This window comes from Cyrtonyx montezumae, unplaced genomic scaffold (assembly GCF_038088225.1).
Source record: "Cyrtonyx montezumae isolate F1298 unplaced genomic scaffold, pur_monq_1.0 scaffold_12, whole genome shotgun sequence".
In the NCBI taxonomy this organism is placed as follows: Eukaryota; Metazoa; Chordata; class Aves; order Galliformes; family Odontophoridae; genus Cyrtonyx; species Cyrtonyx montezumae.
The window spans coordinates 7,463,415-7,486,155 of NW_027071848.1; the positions used below are offsets into that span (position 1 = coordinate 7,463,415).

Genomic DNA, 22,741 nt, shown 5'->3' on the forward strand with positions numbered 1-22,741 from the left:
AAGTTTCTGAATATTTGAACACCTGTAATGTTACTGTAATGGTCTGATTTTCAGAAAGGAAGATTGGAACGTCCTTTGGAATTATTTTACATTGGTTGGTTGTTGTTGTTTTACAGTAACTGTCTTCAACAAATTGCAACTAACTGCTCCATAGTATTTATCATTTGAGTGCACTGTATTTCATTTCTAACTTGCTTGCAATGTTTATGTTTTAGGAAATACAGGAAACACTTTCAAGATTGAACCAGTTTTAGGGATCATTACATTACTGAAGGAGCCAGACCTAACAACAATGGGACAGTTTGTTTTGTCAGTTAAAGTGACTGATCAGGGTTCTCCACCATTGTCTGCAACAGCGATTGTACGGATATCTGTGACAATGGCAGATAACTCCCACCCTAAGTTCACCCTCAAAGAATACCAAGCTGAGGTTAATGAAAATGTGGATATTGGTACTTCTGTCATCTCTCTTTCTGCAATCAGTCAGTCCACGCTTGTTTATGAGGTTAAAGATGGGAATGTGGATGGAATCTTCACTATAAACCCATATTCTGGAGTCATCACCAGTCAAAAGGCCCTTGATTATGAACGTGCTTCCTTCTATCAGCTCATAGTTCAGGCAACGAATATGGCTGGGATGGCATCAAATGCCACAGTGAACATTCAGATTGTTGATGAAAATGATAACCCACCAGTTTTTCTCTTCTCTCAGTACTCAGGCAGCATAAGCGAAGCCGCTCCCATAAACAGCATTGTCCGGAGTGCAAATAACAGTCCCCTAGTGATTCGTGCCACTGATGCTGACAGTAACCAGAATGCCTTGCTCGTCTACCAGATTGTTGAATCTACTGCAAAGAAATACTTCACAGTCGATTCCAGCACAGGTGCAATCAGAACAATTGCAAATTTAGATCATGAAACAATAGCCCACTTCCACTTCCACGTGCATGTTAGAGACAGTGGAAATCCCCAGCTTACAGCAGAGAGTCCTGTCGAAGTTACCATTGAGGTAACTGATGTCAACGACAACCCGCCAGTCTTCAGTCAGGCAGTGTTTGAGACTGTCTTGCTTCTGCCCACATATGTTGGTGTTGAGGTTCTCAAAGTAAAAGCTACAGACCCAGATTCAGAGATCCCTCCTGAACTCACATATAGTCTAATTGAAGGCAACATGGACCATTTTTTGATTGATTCAAACACAGGGGTACTCACCATTAAAAACAGTAGCCTCTCCAAAGACCATTATATGCTAATAGTAAGAGTGTCTGATGGGAAATTTTATAGCACTGCTATGGTGACAATAATGGTAAAAGAAGCCATGGATAGCGGGCTGCATTTCACACAGAATTTTTATTCTACTTCTATCTCAGAAAACACTACCAACATCACGAAGATCGCTGTGGTAAATGCTGTTGGTAACCGTCTTAATGAGCCCTTGAAGTACAGCATATTAAACCCAGGCAACAAATTTAAAATCAAATCCACCTCAGGAGTCATTCAGACAACTGGTATATCCTTTGATCGAGAGGAACAAGAGCTGTATGAGTTGGTGGTGGAAGCGAGCCGTGAACTAGATCACCTTCGTGTTGCTCGAGTGGTGGTGAGGGTTTACATTGAGGATATAAATGACAATGCACCAGTGTTTGTAGGGCTGCCATACTACGCTGCTGTGCAAGTTGATGCTGAGCCTGGTACCCTGATATATAGAGTTACAGCTATTGATAAAGATAAGGATGAAAATGGTGACGTGTCATATCTTCTGAAGGAAGACTATGGACATTTTGAAATTGATAGGGCAACTGGTAGCGTCACCCTTAAAGAAGCTTTCAATTCTGATTTATCTAATATAGAGTATTTGGTTGTCGTTCTTGCAAAAGACGGTGGCAACCCATCACTTTCTGCTTCAGTAGAGCTCCCCATTACTATTGTTAACAAAGCTATGCCTGTGTTTGACAAGCCCTTCTATACGGCCTCCGTGAATGAAGATGTAGAAATCCACACACCAATTTTAAGCATAAATGCAACCAGTCCAGAAGGCCAGGGTATCATTTATATCATTGTTGAAGGAGATCCTTATAACCAGTTCAATATTGACTTTGATACTGGAGTTCTGAGTGTCATCAGCCCATTGGACTATGAAATAAATTCTCTTTTCAAGCTGGTGGTGCGAGCCAGTGATGCCCTCACTGGTGCTCGAGCTGAAGTCACTGTGGACTTGGTTGTTAATGACGTGAACGATAATCCTCCAGTTTTTGATCAGTCATCTTACAATGCTACTCTGTCTGAAGCATCTTTGATCGGGACTCCTGTATTGCAGGTTGTTGCTACTGATGCAGACTCTGACAATAACAAAATTGTGCAGTATCAGATAGTCCAGGACACCTTTAACAGCACAGATTATTTCCACATAGACAGCACGAGTGGCCTAATTCTGACAGCACGTATGTTGGATCATGAACTCATACAGCAGTGCAGCTTGAAAGTCAGGGCAACTGACAATGGATTCCCTCCACTTAGCAGCGAGGTTCTTGTTAGTATTTCAATAACAGATATGAATGACAACCCTCCCATTTTTAACCAGCTGATATATGAATCGTATGTGAGCGAGCTGGCACCTCGTGGTCATTTTGTGACTTGTGTCCAAGCCTCTGATGCTGACAGCTCTGATTTTGACAGATTGGAGTACAGTATCCTATCAGGAAACGATCGGACCAGTTTCATTATGGATAGTAAGAGTGGTGTAATCACTCTTTCCAACCATCGGAAGCAGAGGATGGAGCCTATGTACAGCCTAAATGTCTCTGTCTCAGATGGGTTGTTCACCAGCACAGCTCAGGTGCATATACAGATCCTTGGGGCCAACCTCTACAGCCCCGTGTTTTCACAGAGTGTTTATGTAGCAGAAGTCAGAGAAAATGCAGCTCCTGGAACTAAAGTGCTCCATGTGAAGGCCACAGATGGGGATTCAGGTGTATACGGCCAGATAAGCTACTCCATAATAAATGACTTTGCCAAGGACCGATTTTTGATTGATAGCAATGGGCAGATCCTGACAACTGAACGCTTAGACCGGGAGAACTTGCTAGAAAGTGATATTGGGATATTTCTGAGAGCACTTGATGGAGGTGGCAGGACTACATTTTGCACTGTGAGAGTGATAGTAGTGGATGAGAATGACAACGCTCCCCAGTTTATGACAGTTGAATACAGAGCAAGTGTTAAAGCAGATGTTGGGAAGGGTTACTTGGTGACCCAAGTGCAAGCAGTGGATCCAGATGATGGAGCCAATTCTAGAATTACCTATTCTCTGTATAGTGAGGCCTCAGTTTCAGTAGCTGATCTGCTTGAAATAGATCCAGACAATGGATGGATGGTCACCAAGGGCAGCTTTAACCAACTGAAAAACACAGTTCTGTCATTCTTTGTCAAAGCAGTTGATGGTGGCATTCCTGTCAAGCATTCTCTCATCCCTGTCTACATCCATGTTTTACCTCCAGAAACTATTTTGCCTTCCTTTTCTCAACCTCAGTATTCCTTCACCTTAGCAGAAGACACCCTAATAGGCAGCACCATTGACATTGTGCATATTGTACCTAATCAGGGAGCTTTATATAGCACGGTTAATGGGGAGCTGACAGAAAACAACAAAGATGGTATATTTATCATTGAACAAGATACGGGGCTTATAAAACTGGATAAGAGACTTGACCATGAAACAAATTCTGCTTTTCACTTCAAAGTTGCTGCCACCATTCAATTAGACAAAGTAGACATTGTCCTGACAGTGGATGTGGAGGTTAAGGTGTTGGATGTAAATGACAACAAGCCAATGTTTGAAACAGCTAGCTATGATGCTATAATAATGGAAGGAATGCCTGTAGGAACTAAACTTATGCAAGTTAAAGCAGTTGATGCAGACTCAAGTGCAAATGGGCAGGTCACCTATACACTTGCAGTGGAATCAGAGCTGGAAAAGATAACAGAAGCTTTCACCATTGATAGCAACAGTGGCTGGATCAGTACACTGAAGGATCTGGACCACGAAAAGGATCCCAGTTTCACTTTTGCAGTGGTGGCCTCAGATCTTGGGGAAACTTTATCCCTGTCATCAACCACCTTGGTCTCAGTTGCTGTGACGGACGTAAATGACAACGCACCTGTCTTTGAGCATGAGGTGTACAGAGGGGCCGTGAAGGAGAGTGACCCCCCCGGGGAGGTGGTGGCTGTCCTTAGCACCTGGGATGAAGACACGTCTGATGTCAACCGGCAGGTTAGCTACCATATTACAGGTAAGAAACAACAAGCATGCTTTCTTCCCACAAACAGCTTTATTGAAGAACAGTGTGTTTGTCCATTTTCAGGAGAAAAATTAGAAGTGTTTCAGCTAAATTGTCATGGTAAATCAGACACCTGCATCTCCCTTCAGCTTCTGTATCATGAATTTGGATGGATTTTTGCAACAACTAGCAAAACTGAGAAGAGGCAGAGAGAATGTGTGTTTGTGTTTGTGTGCGTCTGTGTTTGTTTAGGTGATTGTGATTTCCCAGAATAATTCTTCATGATTTGCTGCAGTGCAATCAACCCCTCATAGTTGTTGTACCAGCTTGGGAGTGACAAGATTTCAACAAAGAAAAGAACTTTTAATTCTTAAGAAGAAAATCTTTACACTTTCAAGCATCTACAATTTTTAAATATTTTTAACATTTTTCTTCTTGAGATAGAAAAGTACCATAGGAATCGTTTTGAAATTATATTATTTAGTAAAAAAAAAATGCAGTGCACGTTGGAGCAAGAGGAAAATGCCATTCCTTATCAGCACAGATTTCTGGCTAGGGAAATGGTAATCCACTCTGAAATACTGGTTAGCTGCCATGCATTGTTATGTACAGCGTGAGGCAATTTCAATTGCATTACTAACATATTTTTCAAAGGGTGGCAACACTACTCTTTCCTGTTGTGCTGTATTTAATATATTTCTTCTCTCCTAGATTCAGTCTGGATTTTATGTGAGCATATTATGAGGGGTGAGGTGCTGCGGTTATTTTTCTGCCTGCAGCTGGCATTGTCCAATAGATTATTATAGGGAACCACTTTGTCATTGCCTCAAACTTCCCCAACCAAGAACTATTTCTAATTACACTGTAATTAGATTATTGGGCAGATTCACATTTATTAGACCTCATAGGACTAGAAATCACACTAGACTGCATATGGATAGAAGGCAGTGGACAAAATTTACAAGTATGACAACTCAAGGGATAACTGTTTGTATATTATTCTCTGGATGATAAGACTTCTGCCTCTGTGTTGGCTATCAAACTGAAAATGACTGTGGGACGGTTTGTAGAGACAGATGGGATGTTCCAGGTAGCTGCAGAGAGCCTATTATACATCTCAAGCAGCCTCATTCTCAGTGCAGCCAGAAATCCATTCTGACTATTTATATGAAAGCCTGGATTCAGTTTGAAGTTTTGCAAGGGCTGCTGTGTTTGTGGTGTGATGTGTGGTATGATATTAGAAGGAGAAGCAAAGAGCAGTCTTGTGCATTAAACACAGGATTTGGAGGCTCTGAGCTAGGTGCATTAGCTGGCAGTGTCTTGGCTTCCACTTAACTAAAATTAAATAAGTAGTGTTTCATTCTAGCGATTTTGTGATATTTGAAGGAATTCTGAGATACCAAGATAGAAAGTGCTACATGAAACCCTTCATATTTGTAACCAAAATACTTTACTGTACCCTGATAATTAGGTGAAGGTATTGTTTTCTGTTTGTCCTAAAACTTCGTCATCTCTCATAATTAACTATGCTTTTAATTATGCAAAGGCTGTTTTCTTCACATTCCTATGCAGACATTGAACATCTGAATAGTAATGGTAACGTATGACTTAAAGATTTAGATCCTTCTGTATCTTAGTTTGTACCACACTTCAAAATGCCAGATATTTGGGGTTTTTGTTGTTTCTGAAAACAATGGATATCAAAGCCCAAAGCTTTCTGCAGTGCCCATTGTGCAATTTCTAAAGCATGTGAGCTCAGAATCTCCTGTGTCTGAACATAGAATTTGGGAGAGCCACATAGAGAAATTAGGTGCTTTTTGTTTTGTTTTGTTTTTTAATTAAAATATTAAAACATATAAAGTGTAGTGTAATTAATGAGTCTATTCACACATCACTGCAAATGAAGCTTGGGAACTGCACTTGAATATTTCATGGAATTAGATTAACTGGGTGATTATTCAAATGCTGTCCTTTTGGAGGCATTTGAGACTCCCGTGATTTCCATGAATACAATAAACAAACTGAGGTAAAAGAGGACACTGACAAAAAGACAAATTAAGAGAACGACATTTGGATCCATCAAAACCAGCTTTGTGCAAATGCATCGCATAAAAAGCAACACACAGAAAAGGGATGGAAAAGAAAGATCTAGGAGATGAAAGAAAGTGACATTCTGGGTCAGATGTGGTTAGTAAGGAGCCCTATGTGCTTTTTTTAAGAAACACAAACACTCACTACATCTTTCTGATCAACTTTGAAAGGGAGAAGATATATTCTGGTGGATATACCTGTTCTGTTTTGAACTTCTTCTGTGTAGGACTGGTTTCTCTGATCACTATTAAGAAGTTGCCATTTTCAAACTTAGTTTCATCAGCATTTTATAGTGGAAAAAAGTTCTGGACTTACCGATTGTCATTTGAAGTTCAACAGTAACTGGAGATTTCACAAAGGAAAGTGTAATAAAAATCTGAAAATCAACAGAAAGTTTAGGTGATACATTTGGGGAGCACAGTAGTTCTCTTTTAAAGGCTTATTTGTACTTGGTACCTGTGTAACTTGAGGCAGTTTGACAAGCACCAGGGCTATGCCAATGTTCAGGTAGGATACTGAGCCATCCTAAAGCCAGCTTACTGAGACTGAGACTGAAATGTGATTGGATTTTAGGAAAAAATTCTTAAGAAGAGCGGTGATGCATTGGCACAGGCTGCCCAGGGAAGCAGTGGAGTCACTGTCCCTGGAGGTGTTCAAGAAAAGGGCAGATGTCACACTGAGTGACATGGTCTGGAGCAGTCAAAAGCGTAGGTTGATGGTTGGACTAGATGATCTTAGTGGCCTTTCCAACCTGGATGGTACTATGATTCTGTGATTCTAAACTAGGAAAAGCCAGCAGAAAAACATCAGCTGCTAGGACTGTCACCCTGTAAAGTGTTTCACATTCCTCAGTGATGTTGATTAGGCTCCATCAGACGTATAAGGACAGACAATAGTGTTTATACTTGGATCAACTAAGTAGAAAGAATTTAGTGTATTTGTTATTTTTTGTGGTCTAGTGTTATGAACAGTAAATTACCTTTGCTGGGTCAGTTGCCCAGTGTTAGCAAACTGATTTCTTTTGGTTGCTTGGGTTTTCTTTTGTTTTTTTGGTTGTTTTTTGGGGGTTTTTTTTGGTTGTTTTTTTTTGCATTCTGTATTTGAAATCCTGGCATTCTGGAGTAATGTAAGCTTAGAAGTTTGAGGAGGACTCATTCTGCAGACTGAAGAACAGAGTGCACAATTTCACAATAGCAAAGCTGTGAGGATTGAGTTTGTCATTTCAAAAGCAACATCTCAAAGTTAAAACTATTGATTTTCTGTTGCACAACTGTCCAGAGTTCTAATTAGGATTTGAAAATATGTAAATAGATGCGTGAACATAAGTGAGAATCTAAATAAATAAGTTAGTAAATATTCAGTTCTCCTTCCCACATCAGAATATCATAGTGAAAACTGACACCGTTGGCTTCTAGCATTCAGTTCCCTTATGGCTGTTATAAGTCCCTCTGTGTGTGCTTCAGTAATGATGTGTGTCAGGATCTGTTTATTTTGGATCACTGTGTCTCTGTGTTTCATTTGTATCTAGCTGTTTTCTTTCTTTTCCTAAACTTGAGCTTGATTTGGCTTTGTACTATTTGCTGACTAGGGAGGGAGGGAGAGTATTATTTAAACTAAACGTAACAAAAGATAAAAGATAATGCTGATTCTTTTAGCCTCAAAGCCATTCTGGAAAGTTACTGGAGTGTTTTTTGTAGCTAGCACTTCGCTGTTGTGACATTCCAAGCAGAACATAAGAAAACTGCCAACAGATTTTAAAGAATCCATTAATACATGCAGTCAGGAGGTTCCCGTTTAGAAAAGCTACATTATTCAGAGCGAAAAACTAATTAATTAGAACACCCCTAGGATACTGAATCTGCTTACATACATTAGTGAAAAAGTTAATTAATCACTGCAGAATGAGATCTGCATCAAGACATATGTACTCTCTTAGAAGTACTGGGAAATGGTTCCCTGGGCCACAGTGTGGATTTTTTTTTTTGCCTTTTTCTGTTTTAAGAATACTGTCTTGGCACTATTTTAGTCTTTCTGTCTTGTTAATTCTGTTGCCTGGTGTAGTACAACTTCCACCTTTGTCAGCCACCAACAAATAATGTAGCCAGTCTTGAGAACCTAAAAACAAAGGTAGCATTTGTGAAAAGTGCATGCAGATAAACTGTTCTGCATGTGTACTGCTTATGGCTCAGGTCATTCAGAGCAGTACTTTTCTAGTGGAGTAAAAAGGGAAAGGGATTTCAGAGACCATTTTTTTAATATATATTCCCCAAATTCCTATGTGTGGTTCCATTAACAACAAAGCAACAGTGATTTTAAAATAGCTCCTAGCTAGTGTAAATGCCAGCCATAAAAGCCACCAGCTGATTTTAATTAGGTTTTACCTTTCCTCCTTACTTAGCAATGGGATAGCCGTGCCTTGAGTGTAGTGCTTCACAGAAGCTCGGGACAGTTAATCATTTCCTTTTACAAAAGAAATAATGTGCAGGAAAGCACTGATTGATATCATGAAGCTAAATAGGGGTGTTTAAACCATTTTTATTAATGGTTTACAACATTAAACTCACTGTGACAAGATTAGAGCCTTTTCTAAAGGAGAGTTACGCTTTTTTTATGCTGATGTTGAACTGAACAGAGAGAATTTAATGTTAATCAGCAGGAGTCTACCTTTTTAGACAGTCGCATTAAGACACAAGCCAGTGGATAGAATCTCATCGCCTTGGGTTGCATTCAGCTCTGGCCTTCAGTGCACATCAACATACTGTGTAACCCTGTTTAGGAGAAATTGGTTTATAACGCACAACAGGTTAAACAAGGTCTATCCACGTTCTGTGATGATTATTCCAAACTGTCATATAAATTAGTGGGAAAATGGAAATCTGCTTGGTTTTGTGACCTAAAAAGGTGATTTTCTATCAACAGAAAATATCCGTGTTATCCATGGTTGATAAATTGGTTTTGTGCTCTAAATGACTACAGGCCTTTTATAATTATAATGCGTATCTGACTAATTTTCTGGAAATCTTATTCATTACAACGTTGTTTTTTTGCGCAATTACAGTTGGCACAAATGGTGATGCTTAACAGGGAAGATTTGCTCAGCCTGTCTATACTTAACAGCCTTCATATCAAACAGAAACCAGTCTATCTTGTCATTGGTAGCTAATGAAAAAGGCTCAGATTACAGCCTGTGACCTCTTTTCTGCTTATTGATGTACAAAGAAGGCAAGAAATGTACATTACACTTTCTTGCTCCATTTTAAGCTCAGTTTTAAGTTCAGATCTCCTCTGCCTCATTTCTGCTAAGAAGATCCCAGGGAACTGACAGAACTGTGACACCAGAAGCAGCAGCAGTGACAGCTAATCACTTGACAGCAGAGGCAGCTCAAATAAATTCAGCCCCCAAAATGTATTTTTCTCTGTTGGATTTATAGGTTTTGGATTTTTTTTTAATACTTACCCACTCAAACACTGAACATAAGCACTAGAGAGGGAGGTTTAAAAACCTTGTCTTGCTGTTACGTTTGAACAGATCCACTGGCACATGTCAGGACCCTGAATAACTTGTGAGCAAAACCAAATGTGGCAAGTTTGACATTCTTGATCCGGCCACAAGAAAGAATAAGCATCACGTCCTTAATGTTTTTATACTACTTTTATACATGAGAAACATGGAAAATAGTTATGAAAGGACATTTCTGCATGGAGAAAAAAGCTTAATATTGTAGGGAAATAGTTGTGGGTTATCTGAAGTTAAAGTTAGCCAGTGGAGCCACATGATGGTTTTTTATCGTAGAATTATCATAGCATCATTTGAGTTGGTTGGGACCCTTAAAAGCTATCTAGTCCAACGTTCCTGCAGTGAACAGGGACACCTACAGATATTTCAGGGTCTCAGACCCTGTCCAGTCTATCAAGTGCACCACTCAGCTTGGTGTCTTCTGCAAACTTGCTGAAGGTGGACTTGATCCCACTGTCCATGTCTCCTACAAAGATGTTAACTAGCACTGGTCCCAACACCAGTCCCTGAGGAACACCAGTCTCCGGTTGGACATTGAGCCATTGGCTGTGATTCTGAGTGCAACCATCCAGCCCAAACTGACAGTGGTTTTTATTTCACAGAGCAGGCAGAGGGCTGTACCATTTCAAATAAACATGGAAATAACTCAGGAAGATTAATGAAGAACTGTGCCTGCCTTGATTCCCTATATCTTTCTGCATGTGAGATGTCCATCCTTCCTTCCTGAGGATGACAAGGGCCCTATAGTTCCTTCTTGCAGCCTGTTGTTGTCCCCCATGTTATTTAATGATGTGGAAGAGAAACCCTACAAGGTTCAGTGTCAGTTGTTCAGCATGATAAAAAGCTGTTCTGCTTCGATTCCTGCAGTTCTCACTGGCTCACTGTGCTCTCACCCTCCGATACATTTGATGTAATTGTAGTGCTTATCTTCCAACTGCTCCTCAAATGACCTCTTGTTAGGACTATTTTAATACTAATGTGTCTTCCTATGTCATGTAAACTTTTTTTAAAACTAGAATTTTAATGAGCAGAAGAATGGCACAGCTGTATGATAAAGCTTTCATTAGAGGATTCCTTAATAGAACCTACTTCCAGTCCTTGATTGCATAATCAACAGCTAATGAAATTGTCTTGGTAACAAGAGCTGTGGTGTATTACATCCTCTCCCGGGACTAAGTGCAAAGACAATTGTACCAGCCTGAGAGGACTATTGATTGTTCACAGTTTGAATTTGATTGTCCTTAAGGGGAACTAAACAAGGGATCATCTTCAGCTCTGCTAAATGGATTTTGTTTCTGCAGAAAGTTATTGGTTCACTTTCATACAAGGTGTTCAGGGGGCAATAAACACAGAGAGCATAATCTCATTACAGACTTCTCAAGTCTGCAAGTTGGAAAGCACCTATCACTGTGAAACAAATGACGATTGTGTATTCCACATCTTCTAATGAGTCTGTGTTTGTGTTTAAATCAAATGGGAACTCTGAAGGGATGTCCTAGGCTGTTACATGTTGCTTGTCTTATTGCAGGAGGGAATCCCAAAGGGAAGTTTGCTTTGGGACTGGTTCAGAACGAGTGGAAAGTTTACGTAAAAAGGCCACTAGATCGAGAAGAGCAAGACATTTATTATCTGAACATCACTGCCACAGATGGCCTCTTTGTAACCCAAGCTGCAGTGGAAGTGACTGTAACTGATGTTAATGATAACAGTCCAGTTTGTGAACAGGTACGTTAGCAGTACCCACTGCAATTTACTATTGTGCTGAAAGTGATGGATTCCCAGTGGATGCCGCTGCTGCATGTACAGCCAGCCATTTTCAGCTTGAAGGTCTTAAGTGAAGAGCATCTAGAGCATCCTAGAGAGAAGCAGGATGCAAGAGTCTCATGAAGCCATCATGCAGGCATTGTGACCTGACCACAGCTTTCATAGCATCATCTCTGTCTTACAGTAAGAAAGAAAGGCAATGTGAGGACTAATATTAATGCAGTAAAAAGGTGTGTGCAAAAGAAAAGACACTATGAAAACTCCATTTCCTTCATGGCACTGCTCATAAAATCTTAATTATATATCTGTATGCAATTATCATCATTACATTATCATCAATGGACCATTGTCATTCCAAACACCACTCAGAGGTATCAGTCTGTACCTCCCCTGTACATCCTCTACTGCTGGATGATGTGATAAAAACAGCTGTCTTCATTAGCACACTTAACAGAGTTTCTATTGAATAGGTGTCGATGGAAGAAATGGAAGATAGAAAATGTGATTGTATTTTATGCCTGACAGTAACCCTGTTGAGAGTCATTATTTGGCAATGTTTTTGTGACACCTCAAAGCTTAACACTGATTTGAACTTCTGGGGACATGTTACAATGAGGAAAATTGTTTCCTTTGTAGAAAAATGCACTACAGATAGCTTAAAAATAGTTTGCCAAGGCTATAAAATGCTGTCATTGCATAATTTACACTTCTGTTTTTATCTCTAGGTTGCATACACAGCACTGTTCCCTGAAGACATCCCGTCAAACAAAGTCATTATAAAAATTGGTGCTAAAGATGCTGACATTGGGTCCAATGGTGAAATTCGCTACTCTCTTTATGGTCCCGGGAACAATAAATTTTTCTTAGATCCAGAAAATGGTAAGGTGACAACTAATTATTTTAAAATATCTTATCCCCTCAACATCAGCAATGAGCAGTTTGCTTGTCTGGAGCTGGGTTAAATTTGGTTATCAGTCAGTTGTTCCCATTCTGGAAGGCATGGATGAACACCAATGGAAGGAGGGCCATGCTTGTTGGCCAGGTTGAATGTTGTATTCAGGGCCATAGATGCTGACCTTATTGTTTCCCAGCCAGACCTCAAGTTAGGTCAGAGATGTATGCACTGCCAAGTAATGGTATTCTCTTGGTGCAGAACAGGGGAAGCTGCCAGCACAATCTTTCTTCACCATTGGAGTTTATTTCTTCCACATTGGTCTGGACTTCTTGGATTTTATAGCATGTGAGAATATTACTCTTTGTGCCTTCAAAGATCACTATGTGGGACTAGTCCTCCCTGAACCCACAATAGCAGCCTATTTAGTTGAGTGGAGAGGAGGCAGAAGTGAGACAGCTGGGAGTTTTTAATACCTTTATTGGAATGAGCAATATTGATTTTTCCTCTTTTAAATACTGGTGGAATATGTGTTTGAGATACACCCACTAACTGAAATTTGTGATGTTGCTACAGCTGTAATGGTGACTGCTGCTTTTAATCAATTTCAGGTGAGTTGAAATCCTTGGCCCCACTTGACCGAGAGAAAATCCCTGTGTACAACTTGGTTGCACGAGCTACAGATGGTGGTGGCAGGTTTTGCCAGTCAGAAATCCATCTTATTTTAGAAGATGTTAATGATAATCCACCAGTGTTTTCGTCTGATCACTACACTGCATGTGTCTATGAGAATACAGCCACTAAAGCACTACTAACAAGAGTCCAAGCTACTGATCCTGATGTTGGTAAGTGACTAAAAAAGCAAACAAGAACTAATGTTCAGGAAAATTCTCTATGTTAGTGCAACTTCAATACTGATGGATTTTTCTGTAGCTGCCTTTCTTCATTCTTTCCTCCTTTTGTTTCTTACATCCTCCCCATTTTCTGTCTTCTGTTTCTTTACTTGCAAATACTGAAGGCTGAGCTTGGCACGGTAGTGCTGCAAACAGAAAAAGCACAGCAGCAGCTACAGAGGTATGTAGTCTTTCAGTCTGATCAGTGGGGGTAAATTCCAGCTTTCTTCCTCCGCTGGCCTCACCTTCTTTCTTGAGCTCTGGTTTTGAACACTTGTGTCTTTACTTAAGCAACTACTATAGTTACATGCCATAGGGACCTATATGTGATTAATCACAGCTTTGCTAGAGTTTTATATTGCTATAACTCCCATTTGTTCCAGCTGGTTACCTTAGCATAAAACTATTGTTGTACATTGTGAATGTACGTTGTAAATGTTCTGGCTGTTGAACCACAGATTCTTTTCAGGTGGAATTGTTTATGATATGAGGTACTTAACACTGAAATTTAGGCCCAATTATAAATATTTAAAGGTGTTGTTTTTGTTTTATTTTCTTTTTTTTGTCTTTTTTTTTGGGGGGGGGGGGATTGCTTTGTTTTGCATAGCACTGTCGTACAACCTGCTAAATATAAGATTTTATTTTGAGCTCATTCACTTCAGCTGGAATAAATAAATGCAATCGCTTATTTTTTCTTTTTGTGGTTTTGTAGATGCTTTATAAAACCTTCACATAAAAAGTAGGCCTTCAACTGAGTGATAAAAATATTGAAGAAGACTCTTCTGAAGAGTCCAGTGGAGGGCTACAAAGATGATAAAGGGTGTGGAAAACCTCTCTTATGTGGAAAGGCTGAGAGACCTGGGTCTGTTCAGCCTCAAAGAAAGAAGACTCAGAGGGGTTCTGATCTGCGTCTATAAATATCTAAGGAATGGGAGGCAAAGGGATGAGGCTGGACTCTTTTCAGCAGTGTGTGGCGATAGGATGAAGGGCAGCGGCCACAAACTGAAGCATAGGAAGTTCTGCACAAATGTATGTGGGAACTTCTTCACAGTGCAGTGACGGAGCACTGGCACAGCTGCACAGAGAGGTGGTGGAGTCTCCTTCTCTGGAGATGTTCAAGATCCATCTGGACGCCTACCTGTGCAGCCTGGGCTAGGGAGCTGCTTTGGCAGGGGGGTTGGACTCGATGATCTCTAGAGGTCCCTTCCAACCCCTTCAGTTCTGTGATTCTGTGATATTGTTTTTTAAGTCCAGTTCATGCTGGAACTCTCTGTTGTTACTAACTAAGGCTAGTAGTGTAAATACACAGCAATCAGCAGAGGAGCAGCAAGCATTCATTAAAGTATCTATGAAGAGCTGCATTATACACTTTGTTGAAAAATCACAATTAAAATTTATGACACCATCCTGCAGTGAAGAGCCAATTACTGGTAGTAAACTACTGAACAATCTGAACACCCAGTGTTGTTGTTTTCCACTGTTGTCTTAATTACCATTTTTCTCATAGGTGAGATGACACTCAAGGAGCATGGAGACACGGGGGATTCAAATTGAAACTTGTCAATAAAAGTTCTTGTTAGCACCAACTTTGCATAATAAGATGGTTAGCTATGAAAAAAACATGAGCTAATTGCTACATCTCCGTTCTGAAACAAGTTAAAGGGAGGGATGCATGTGATAAATGAGAAGGGGGTATGTAGTTTAATGATTAGACCTGAAATCAAACAAGATTGTATGAAAGCGACTCGAGTTTCTAAAATAGGACTTCACATTAATTACTGTTCTATTAGTCCATACTAAAATCTACATCTAATACTAAAATCACTGATTCCTTGCTATTGCATAATGAATTAATTTGGGTAGTGTAATGTTTCTGACACAGTAAAAAATGTATTATTTATATTCTTGGTGGGCTAAAGACATGAGTGAAGCCTGGAATCATCATAGAAATCAATTTTTGGCATTAAGGACATTTTATTTATAATCAATCTTAAAATTTTCCCAGTATGGACATAGAGGCCATTGAGATAAAACCTGAGATAAGTCACTAAACATCATTTAATGTAAAATTGAAAATACTGTTGTCAGATGATTCTGGATAATTAAGGCAATTTGTAGATAAAGGGTGACTAGTGCTGTATCTGCTTTATGCCTTTGATGTCTCTTAAAACTCCTGAACTCACAATATTCGGGGAGTCTTCATTACAGGAACATACTTTTTTTATATATGTTTGTAATTTTGTTACATGCTGAGGAACAACCTGTACCAGGTACCTCACTGAAGGAGGGGTATGATTCTTCTTCGCTATACTCAGTAAAGAAAATGAGTTGAGCTATCAAACATTTAACTCAGAAGCATGCAAGTTTGTTTCTAGTAACTTCTCCATGTAGCTAGGTATCTTAAATAATCGCCTGGGGTAGAGAGAGTATACACACATCCCTTTACTAAAAAAAGTATTGCAAATTTTGTTATAAAGCAGTTCTTAAGTTTAGGGAAAGAAGGTGTGGCTATGCCAAAAGCAAAACCTACCATATATTTCTTATAGTGTAAGAAGCAGCAGCTATGTCCTTTTTTTTTCCTTCCCAAATGGTCAGAAACAAGCAGCCTTTGAAGCTGCAGTGCTGACGGTGTGAGGGAGAAAATGGGTGTTGAAATCCTGTTTCAGGGAGCCTGGGGAAGACTTGTGGCTCTTAAGACTCCTAAGGATAAGTTTATGCAGCAGGGTTAGGCAGGTCAATTATAGTTGAGTTTGTCTATTTTTTTAAAAAGAGTTGTGTGTAGTTAAACACTCTTTGGGACGGAATTTATGAGGCAGATTCAGTCGTCGTCTGATTAGTGCCTTTAATGTGGAGAGTTTTAATCAATCAGTTTTCTAATCAGCCTGGTTCTGGGGAAACTTAATTATTGAGTTCTTCATGCAAAGACTATGGCAGAGGAGAGTTGGCCCTTGTGTAAAATCCATCTGGCCTCACACTGTGAGACCTCTGCTTTCTAACCCTGACCTCCTCCACAATGTGCAGGGGAGCAGACTGTGGCCCATCGTCTGCCTGCTGAGCTGGGGGGAATCGGGTGAGCTGGGGGAAGGAGTGTCATTTGCTTTCTCCCTCTGATGGAAAGTTTTATCTTGGCTTTGAAAGAAATTTCTGACAAAACATTTCCCAGCAATGTTTGACCTCAGTGAGTTTTGATGTTTCAACAAAGACTAGGTTTGTCAAAAAATAAAATACAATCCCTTACCATGGACATTCATAAGGCAGGTGGACAGGAAATAAGAAATGTCTTTTCTAAGGAAGAATGGTAATATAAACTCTCCTTTAAACTTCAGTCCATTCTGAAGTGTATCTACCCCCAGGAGAGTGATGAGGCAAGAATGTTATATCTTCCTTTTTTTCTTGTACTCTCCTTGGGTCAACAAGAAAGCTGAAGAAACAATTAAAAGAATAAAAATGAAATACTTGTCAAAATAATGACTAAGACAGAGCTCTCTGGGGTTTATCAAACAAAACGCTTGCCTGAAGAAAGTGGCATCAAAGTGCTGGTGAGCACAGCACAGGAAGAAATTGCTCCATTAGGTGGTTCACTGAGTGACTGCTTCCAGCAACATGTGCTTGTAATTAATGAGTCAAAATTTCAGTGATACCAGCCCTTGAAGGAATTAGGGGAACTGAGCCCATTGGGCCACACAGCCAGGCCTGGTGAAGAGTTATGCACTGCCAAGTAAGATTGCGAAGGTGCCAGAGAGGAGTACAAGATGGTCACAACCTAATTAAAGCTGAATTTTCTGTATTATGCACAATGGCAAGTAACACATGAAAATGATGAAGGAAACACTGATTTTGACGTTTGCTGGCAAAGCCATGTACAGCAAACTTCTGCTTCGTGTATGGTTTGTTTATGTTAGGCAGGTCCCTTAAAATGAGTCTAGAAATTTTTGAGGCAGTCAGGATCTTAAAAAGAAGAAAATGAGGACTGAAACATGCATAAGAAGAATAACACAGAAATAGGACTGAAGATTTGCTAAAACCCATCTGCTAGGTAGATAGTTTCGGCAGTGAAGCCAGGCTTAACTATATGATATTTCTGGATGTTTTCTGAGTGTTTATAAAAATATGACAAGGGTGTTTCATTCTCTTTAAAACTTACATGGAGCTTCCTAGATCTTTACTCACATCTTTTCCTCACTGCCTTATAAAATAGTCCAGAGGATAGTACACTAATGCAGAATATGGAAGACCTGAATTATTGATTCCTCTTTCTGCAGCTATTCAAAACAACACTGCATAAGTTAGTGGTTATACAGATTCAGGTTACAGTTGAAGGAGAGGGTCCTTTTCACCATCACTGATGCTGTTTTGAAAAGGGATTCAGGAATCAAAGGATGTGAGCAAGCATTGCTCTGTAGCCTGATGGGTAACTGGGTTCTGAGCTCCTTTCCCCAGGGCTTATTCAGTGAAAAGAAGTAGTCTGTAGCAATGTACCCTACTGCTCCTCCTTCCTTTAAGGTATCCCAACCATTAGAATTTTCTTCCATAAGGAGAATTGGAGGTCAAAGCCCACAGCCCCAGCTAAGGTGAAACACAACAAACAAAAAGTTTTAGCTATTCTTGCATTATGGAAAGATTCCAAAACTTTCAGTGTGGGCTAGCCAGTCCTGAGGATACCTACAGGTCCAAGTTCACCTAGAGAGAGGTTCAGAAGAAAATCCAGCTTTTGCTTTCTGATAAAGTCAGAAGCACTTCTAGGAATGCACTTTGGGCCCCTGAAAAGCTGTCAAAAAATATAATAGATTCAGTGGAGTTAGCGCTTCTTTATTGTTAGGAAGTAAACAAACAAGGTGTTTGGGGATTATGATAGAAATCTTTGGTTTCTGCCTAAATAAGCCTTCATATTCCATGTTTTGCTTCCATGCCTTAATGCTTAGGAGACCTAATCCTGTTAGCAGTCAGTCTGTATGGCCCTATTGTTGAACTGTTCGAAGGGCCAGATTTTTAAAACTTCAGATAGATTGTCAGGAGAAGTTAAGCACCCAACTTGCATTATAATAGTATGTATCACGTATTGAAATTACTCAGAGCTAGTCTCCATTCAGCAAGCAGAAGTCAAAACCATGCCTATTTCCCTCTGTAACTTCCTGAGAGGACAGAAGGAAAGGAAGGAAACATGAATAGTATGGCCGAGGCTTAGTGAGGCTTTTTGACACCATTTTGATGATGTCTTTACTAGCAAACTGAGGGAAATACGGTCTACATGAAGTTGTTATCAGGCAAGTTTGTTATATAAGGTCTCTCACTCTGGACAAATAAGTTAAGAAGAGTACTGTGTGCAGTATTCTTATTTTCATTCTGGAATGAATATGTAGGCATAAGGTTTGTGTTAGATGTCATAAATCAGAACGGGGCTGCAAGCACCCTGGACAGTGTCTTTGTTGTGGGATTTAACAGGTGGAAGAGCAGCACAGAAAAATACAACACAAGTCTTCAGATAAATGTGAAGTCTTGTGTTTAGATAAGAATTACCAAGGGTACCATCACTGCCTTGGTAATGACTGAATGGGCAGTAGAACTGCAGAGGAGCAGGTGTATTATAGTGAATCACAAGGTTAATGTATGCTTACACTGCCATTGTGGTGTGAAAAGGCAAATAGTTTAATCAGCTGGGTAAACGAGAATAATGCTGAAAAGCAAAAAAGTAATATTTTCTGTTTACTTGGTGGTGGAAAATCCTGATCTGAAAGGTTGTGCCTGGTTTCAGAAACACTACTTCCACAGAGATATGGACTACCTGGAGCTTGACAGGAAAGATCACACTCCTGGAAAATACGTGCTAATGGGCAGTATCAATAGGTGAAAGGGGTGGATGCTGTGGGAAAAAGAGAATTAAGATGATAAACCGTAGCATTCATCAGATATGACTTAAGAAGCTTTGATGAAGAATATCAACTTTTGTCCTAGCTTTACCTCGTCTTTCATTATTTTATTCAACCTCAGCAAAAAGTATGAACATAATAGTTGTAAGGAAAGTCAGACACTGCAGTGTGATATCCAGTGAGGTTATACAAATTCCCAGTCAAAGGACAGGTCTGTGTTCAGTGATAAATCAAGTGCTTTCTTTCTTTGTGCAGGGATAAATTAGATGATCTTGTAAGATTCCTGCTGTCCTTATACACTGTCATTTCATTTTTGAGATTTCCAAGACACTGTTAACAATATGGAAGCAGAGAACTAGATATATGTCAAATAAGGAGAATTATATCTGCTGGATTATCTTGACTGGATAAAAGCTGGATTTAAATTGGGTCTCTGGAACATACATATGTATGTCTGTGTGTTTACGCATATATACATACCTACGTGAGTATGTATATATACACATTCCCTTGCAACAGAGCCCTGTTTTAGCATAGCAGTGTTGCCCAGTGTTGTCAGATTCAGTGGTACTGCAGCCATTAAATGTATACAAATAGTGTTTACACCCATGATTACTGCATAGCCTCCCTCCACTTAGAAAAAATCATCAAGTTTATCCATGAAATAATCAGGCATCCATGATAACTAGCAGAAGCAACTCATGTAATACCAATATTGTGGGCTATAGAAATCCCTGCCAGAAGAGAGTGTGAGCCAGCCAGCCATACTTTCCACCGAAGAAAACGTCCAACCTAGATGAGCCAGAAAACAGGGCTTAGATGCCTGCAGAAGATATTATATACTGAAATATTCTACTTGACATTTCTGTCCAGTGTTTTTTTCTTTTTGCTCTCTTCATCTGTGTCTTTTGTGGCCTTCCATCAGTTCCATGGTACGAAGACTGCCATAGCATTTGTGTGAGTAAAGGCCTTTTGGGGTTAAGACTATTGTTCCTCCACAGGAAAGGGTAGCAGTGTTATGGATTGAACTTGGCCAGTTTTTCTGCTTAAGTTGTAAAAATCTCTTGAAATATACTGTATAGGGCTGCATATTCTTCTACAGTTCGGCAAGATAATTCTAGCAAGAACACTCTCTTTTATCTCAGCATCATGGAGTAGAAATTATAAAATCTGGTTTTGTATTTGTCCTGTGTCTTGTTTGCTGTTAATGAAGTTTTGAACTTTTAACTCATGATAATTGGTGGTGTAGTTAACATTTAGTTAATCATTGGCCAAAGATGCCAGTGTTAACATTACACTAATCAAGTATCACACTTAAAATCTATCCCTCTGAAATTGATAAGCAGTAAATATTTTACATCACTTTTTCTGGACTTTTTATTTTTTGATTATTTGTGATGCTTGCCCTTTTACTTTCTTCCCAAGGTTTTCAAAATAAAAATGAGCAGAAGACAAAATAAAACACTCCTTTCCACAGATTATCAGGAATGAGCGGGCTAACTATACTTGGGAAAATACAATAATTAATGTGTCCAGGTGGCAGATGAAAACAGACAGGAGAACCACACAGTTAAGGTCTTTAATATCTGTAAATTTTTGTGTGTTATGCAGTCAGCAGGTAATGCTCTCTGTAGAATCTCACTGTCATATGGGAGTTGTCTGTTGTATTAATGCTTGGCTCATCCTGTGTTGTAGTTAAACAAAGCGAATTTTAATATTCCTTAATTATAAGTATTTTATTTCCCTGGTGCTATTTAAAGTAGTGATGACATAGAAGATGTCATTATGACATTCAGTACATGCTCCTTTGTTTTAGTCCAGAAGGAAACAAAAAAATCCCTGGTGAAGAATGGCATTTGAGGTACTAGATGGCTGTTTGTTGTACCAACTTTTCCCACCAGAGATTTGGCAAAGAGCAATATTCTATTGTATGCTAATACAAGTCTAAATATAAAAAGTGCTAGCTTACAACTTTATTTAAAAAATATACTACAATCCTCTTAGAGGAACAATAATTCCTGCAAAGCTTTTCATGTTCATGTAGCTTACAGTTGTGATTGGCACCTTAGAAATCTGAGAAGTATAAGGAAATAAGTGAATAGACAGAACACAGTTTGCAAACATTAATCCTCCAACAGCTGTGGGCAGTCCGTGTGGGAGGATTGCTTTCCTTAACAATCCATGGTGCTGGAGCAGTTGTTTCCTTTCCACAGAAAATCTCCTTTATTACAGCAGTCTGCCATCATTTCCACTGCAGGGCTGCCACTGCCACAAACTGGTGCACACTTCTTTCTTTGCAGATGGGCAGCCCCAAGCACTCCAGTCTTTTGGTTTTGAGTAGAAATAACTCCCTACTTCATCTTTGCCTCCTGCTCGTTCTCTTTCCTGTCTTGTATCAAGAAGGTGAGAGGAGACAACTACTGATGTAACACAACACTTCCTTCAGGTGCTGTTTCTGCTGCAGCTTTTTTTTTAATTGTGTCCTTCCAAGAAGCAAATGTTAAACTAGTTTTCCCATAAAGCACTATGGAAGGGTAGCAAGAAGCTGAGATATTTGTTTTTCCATGTGTTCTGCTTTGTGTTCAGGCTGGAAGCTGTCAGGGAATGGTATCTGTGAATGTCTCAGTATAGGTCCTCTGCCCTGGTCTTATGTCTCTTCATGCTTCAAATGGCTGTTTCAAGTGTAAGCAACTTTATTCCGGGTCCTATGGGCAAAATCAGACAGTTTTTATCATCAGCCTATTAATGTGAATAGATTGGTATGCGATAACCTACACCCCTGGAATTTCTGTATTTCTCTCTTACTTTCCAAGCTTACCTTTAAGATGTAACTCTTTCCATTTCTGCCTAAAAAACCAGAACACTATAATGAATTTGAAAGAGTTCTTTTTGGGGATTAAAAGCAATCACTTATCAATAAACACTATTCATATTGTATTAATTAACTGTCATTGCCTTGAAGCAGCAGAATACAGGAGTGTGTTCTGATTGTATGTCAATCAGACTGTGGTCAGTAGAGTTACCACTAACTAACCCACCCCATGCAGCTTCTTGTGCACCAAAATTTCTCTCTCGCACTTAACCCGTGCACAATCTGGCTGCAGTTTTGAGGTGTTTCAAGACACAAGTCATGGGTAGGCTGTCTTTTTTTTCTAGCTATTCATGCCTTTAAAGATCATAATACTTGATTCTGTTATGCTCACATGTGCTGTGGTTACTTTCAAGCTGCATCTTTGTACCAGATTAAGCCCAGGCCATGCTATGTCTCTTGTGCAGTCAGAGACACATGGGCATGGAATATGTGAGTTAAGGTCCCAGCTTCAGAGAAGTGTGCAATTCTATACAGAGACTGGGGAATAACAGGAGATCCCAGTATAGAACACTAAGGAGCTTTGAAATATTTGTATAGGTTCAGTGTTCATCTACAGTGCTCCAAATCA

General features: G+C 39.6%; 1 protein-coding gene across 3 annotated transcripts in view; it reads left to right on the forward strand.

Annotated features, from left to right (window-relative positions):
• FAT3 (FAT atypical cadherin 3) overlaps nt 1-22,741 on the forward strand; it is a 313,352-nt gene that overhangs the window by 237,237 nt on the left and 53,374 nt on the right. For all 3 annotated transcript variants that reach the window (XM_065729980.1, XM_065729981.1, XM_065729982.1), the window contains 4 exons: nt 216-4,289; nt 11,414-11,610; nt 12,375-12,528; nt 13,153-13,386. In XM_065729980.1, the coding sequence (XP_065586052.1) occupies nt 216-4,289; nt 11,414-11,610; nt 12,375-12,528; nt 13,153-13,386 (4,659 nt within the window). The remainder of the gene's footprint in view (nt 1-215; nt 4,290-11,413; nt 11,611-12,374; nt 12,529-13,152; nt 13,387-22,741) is intronic.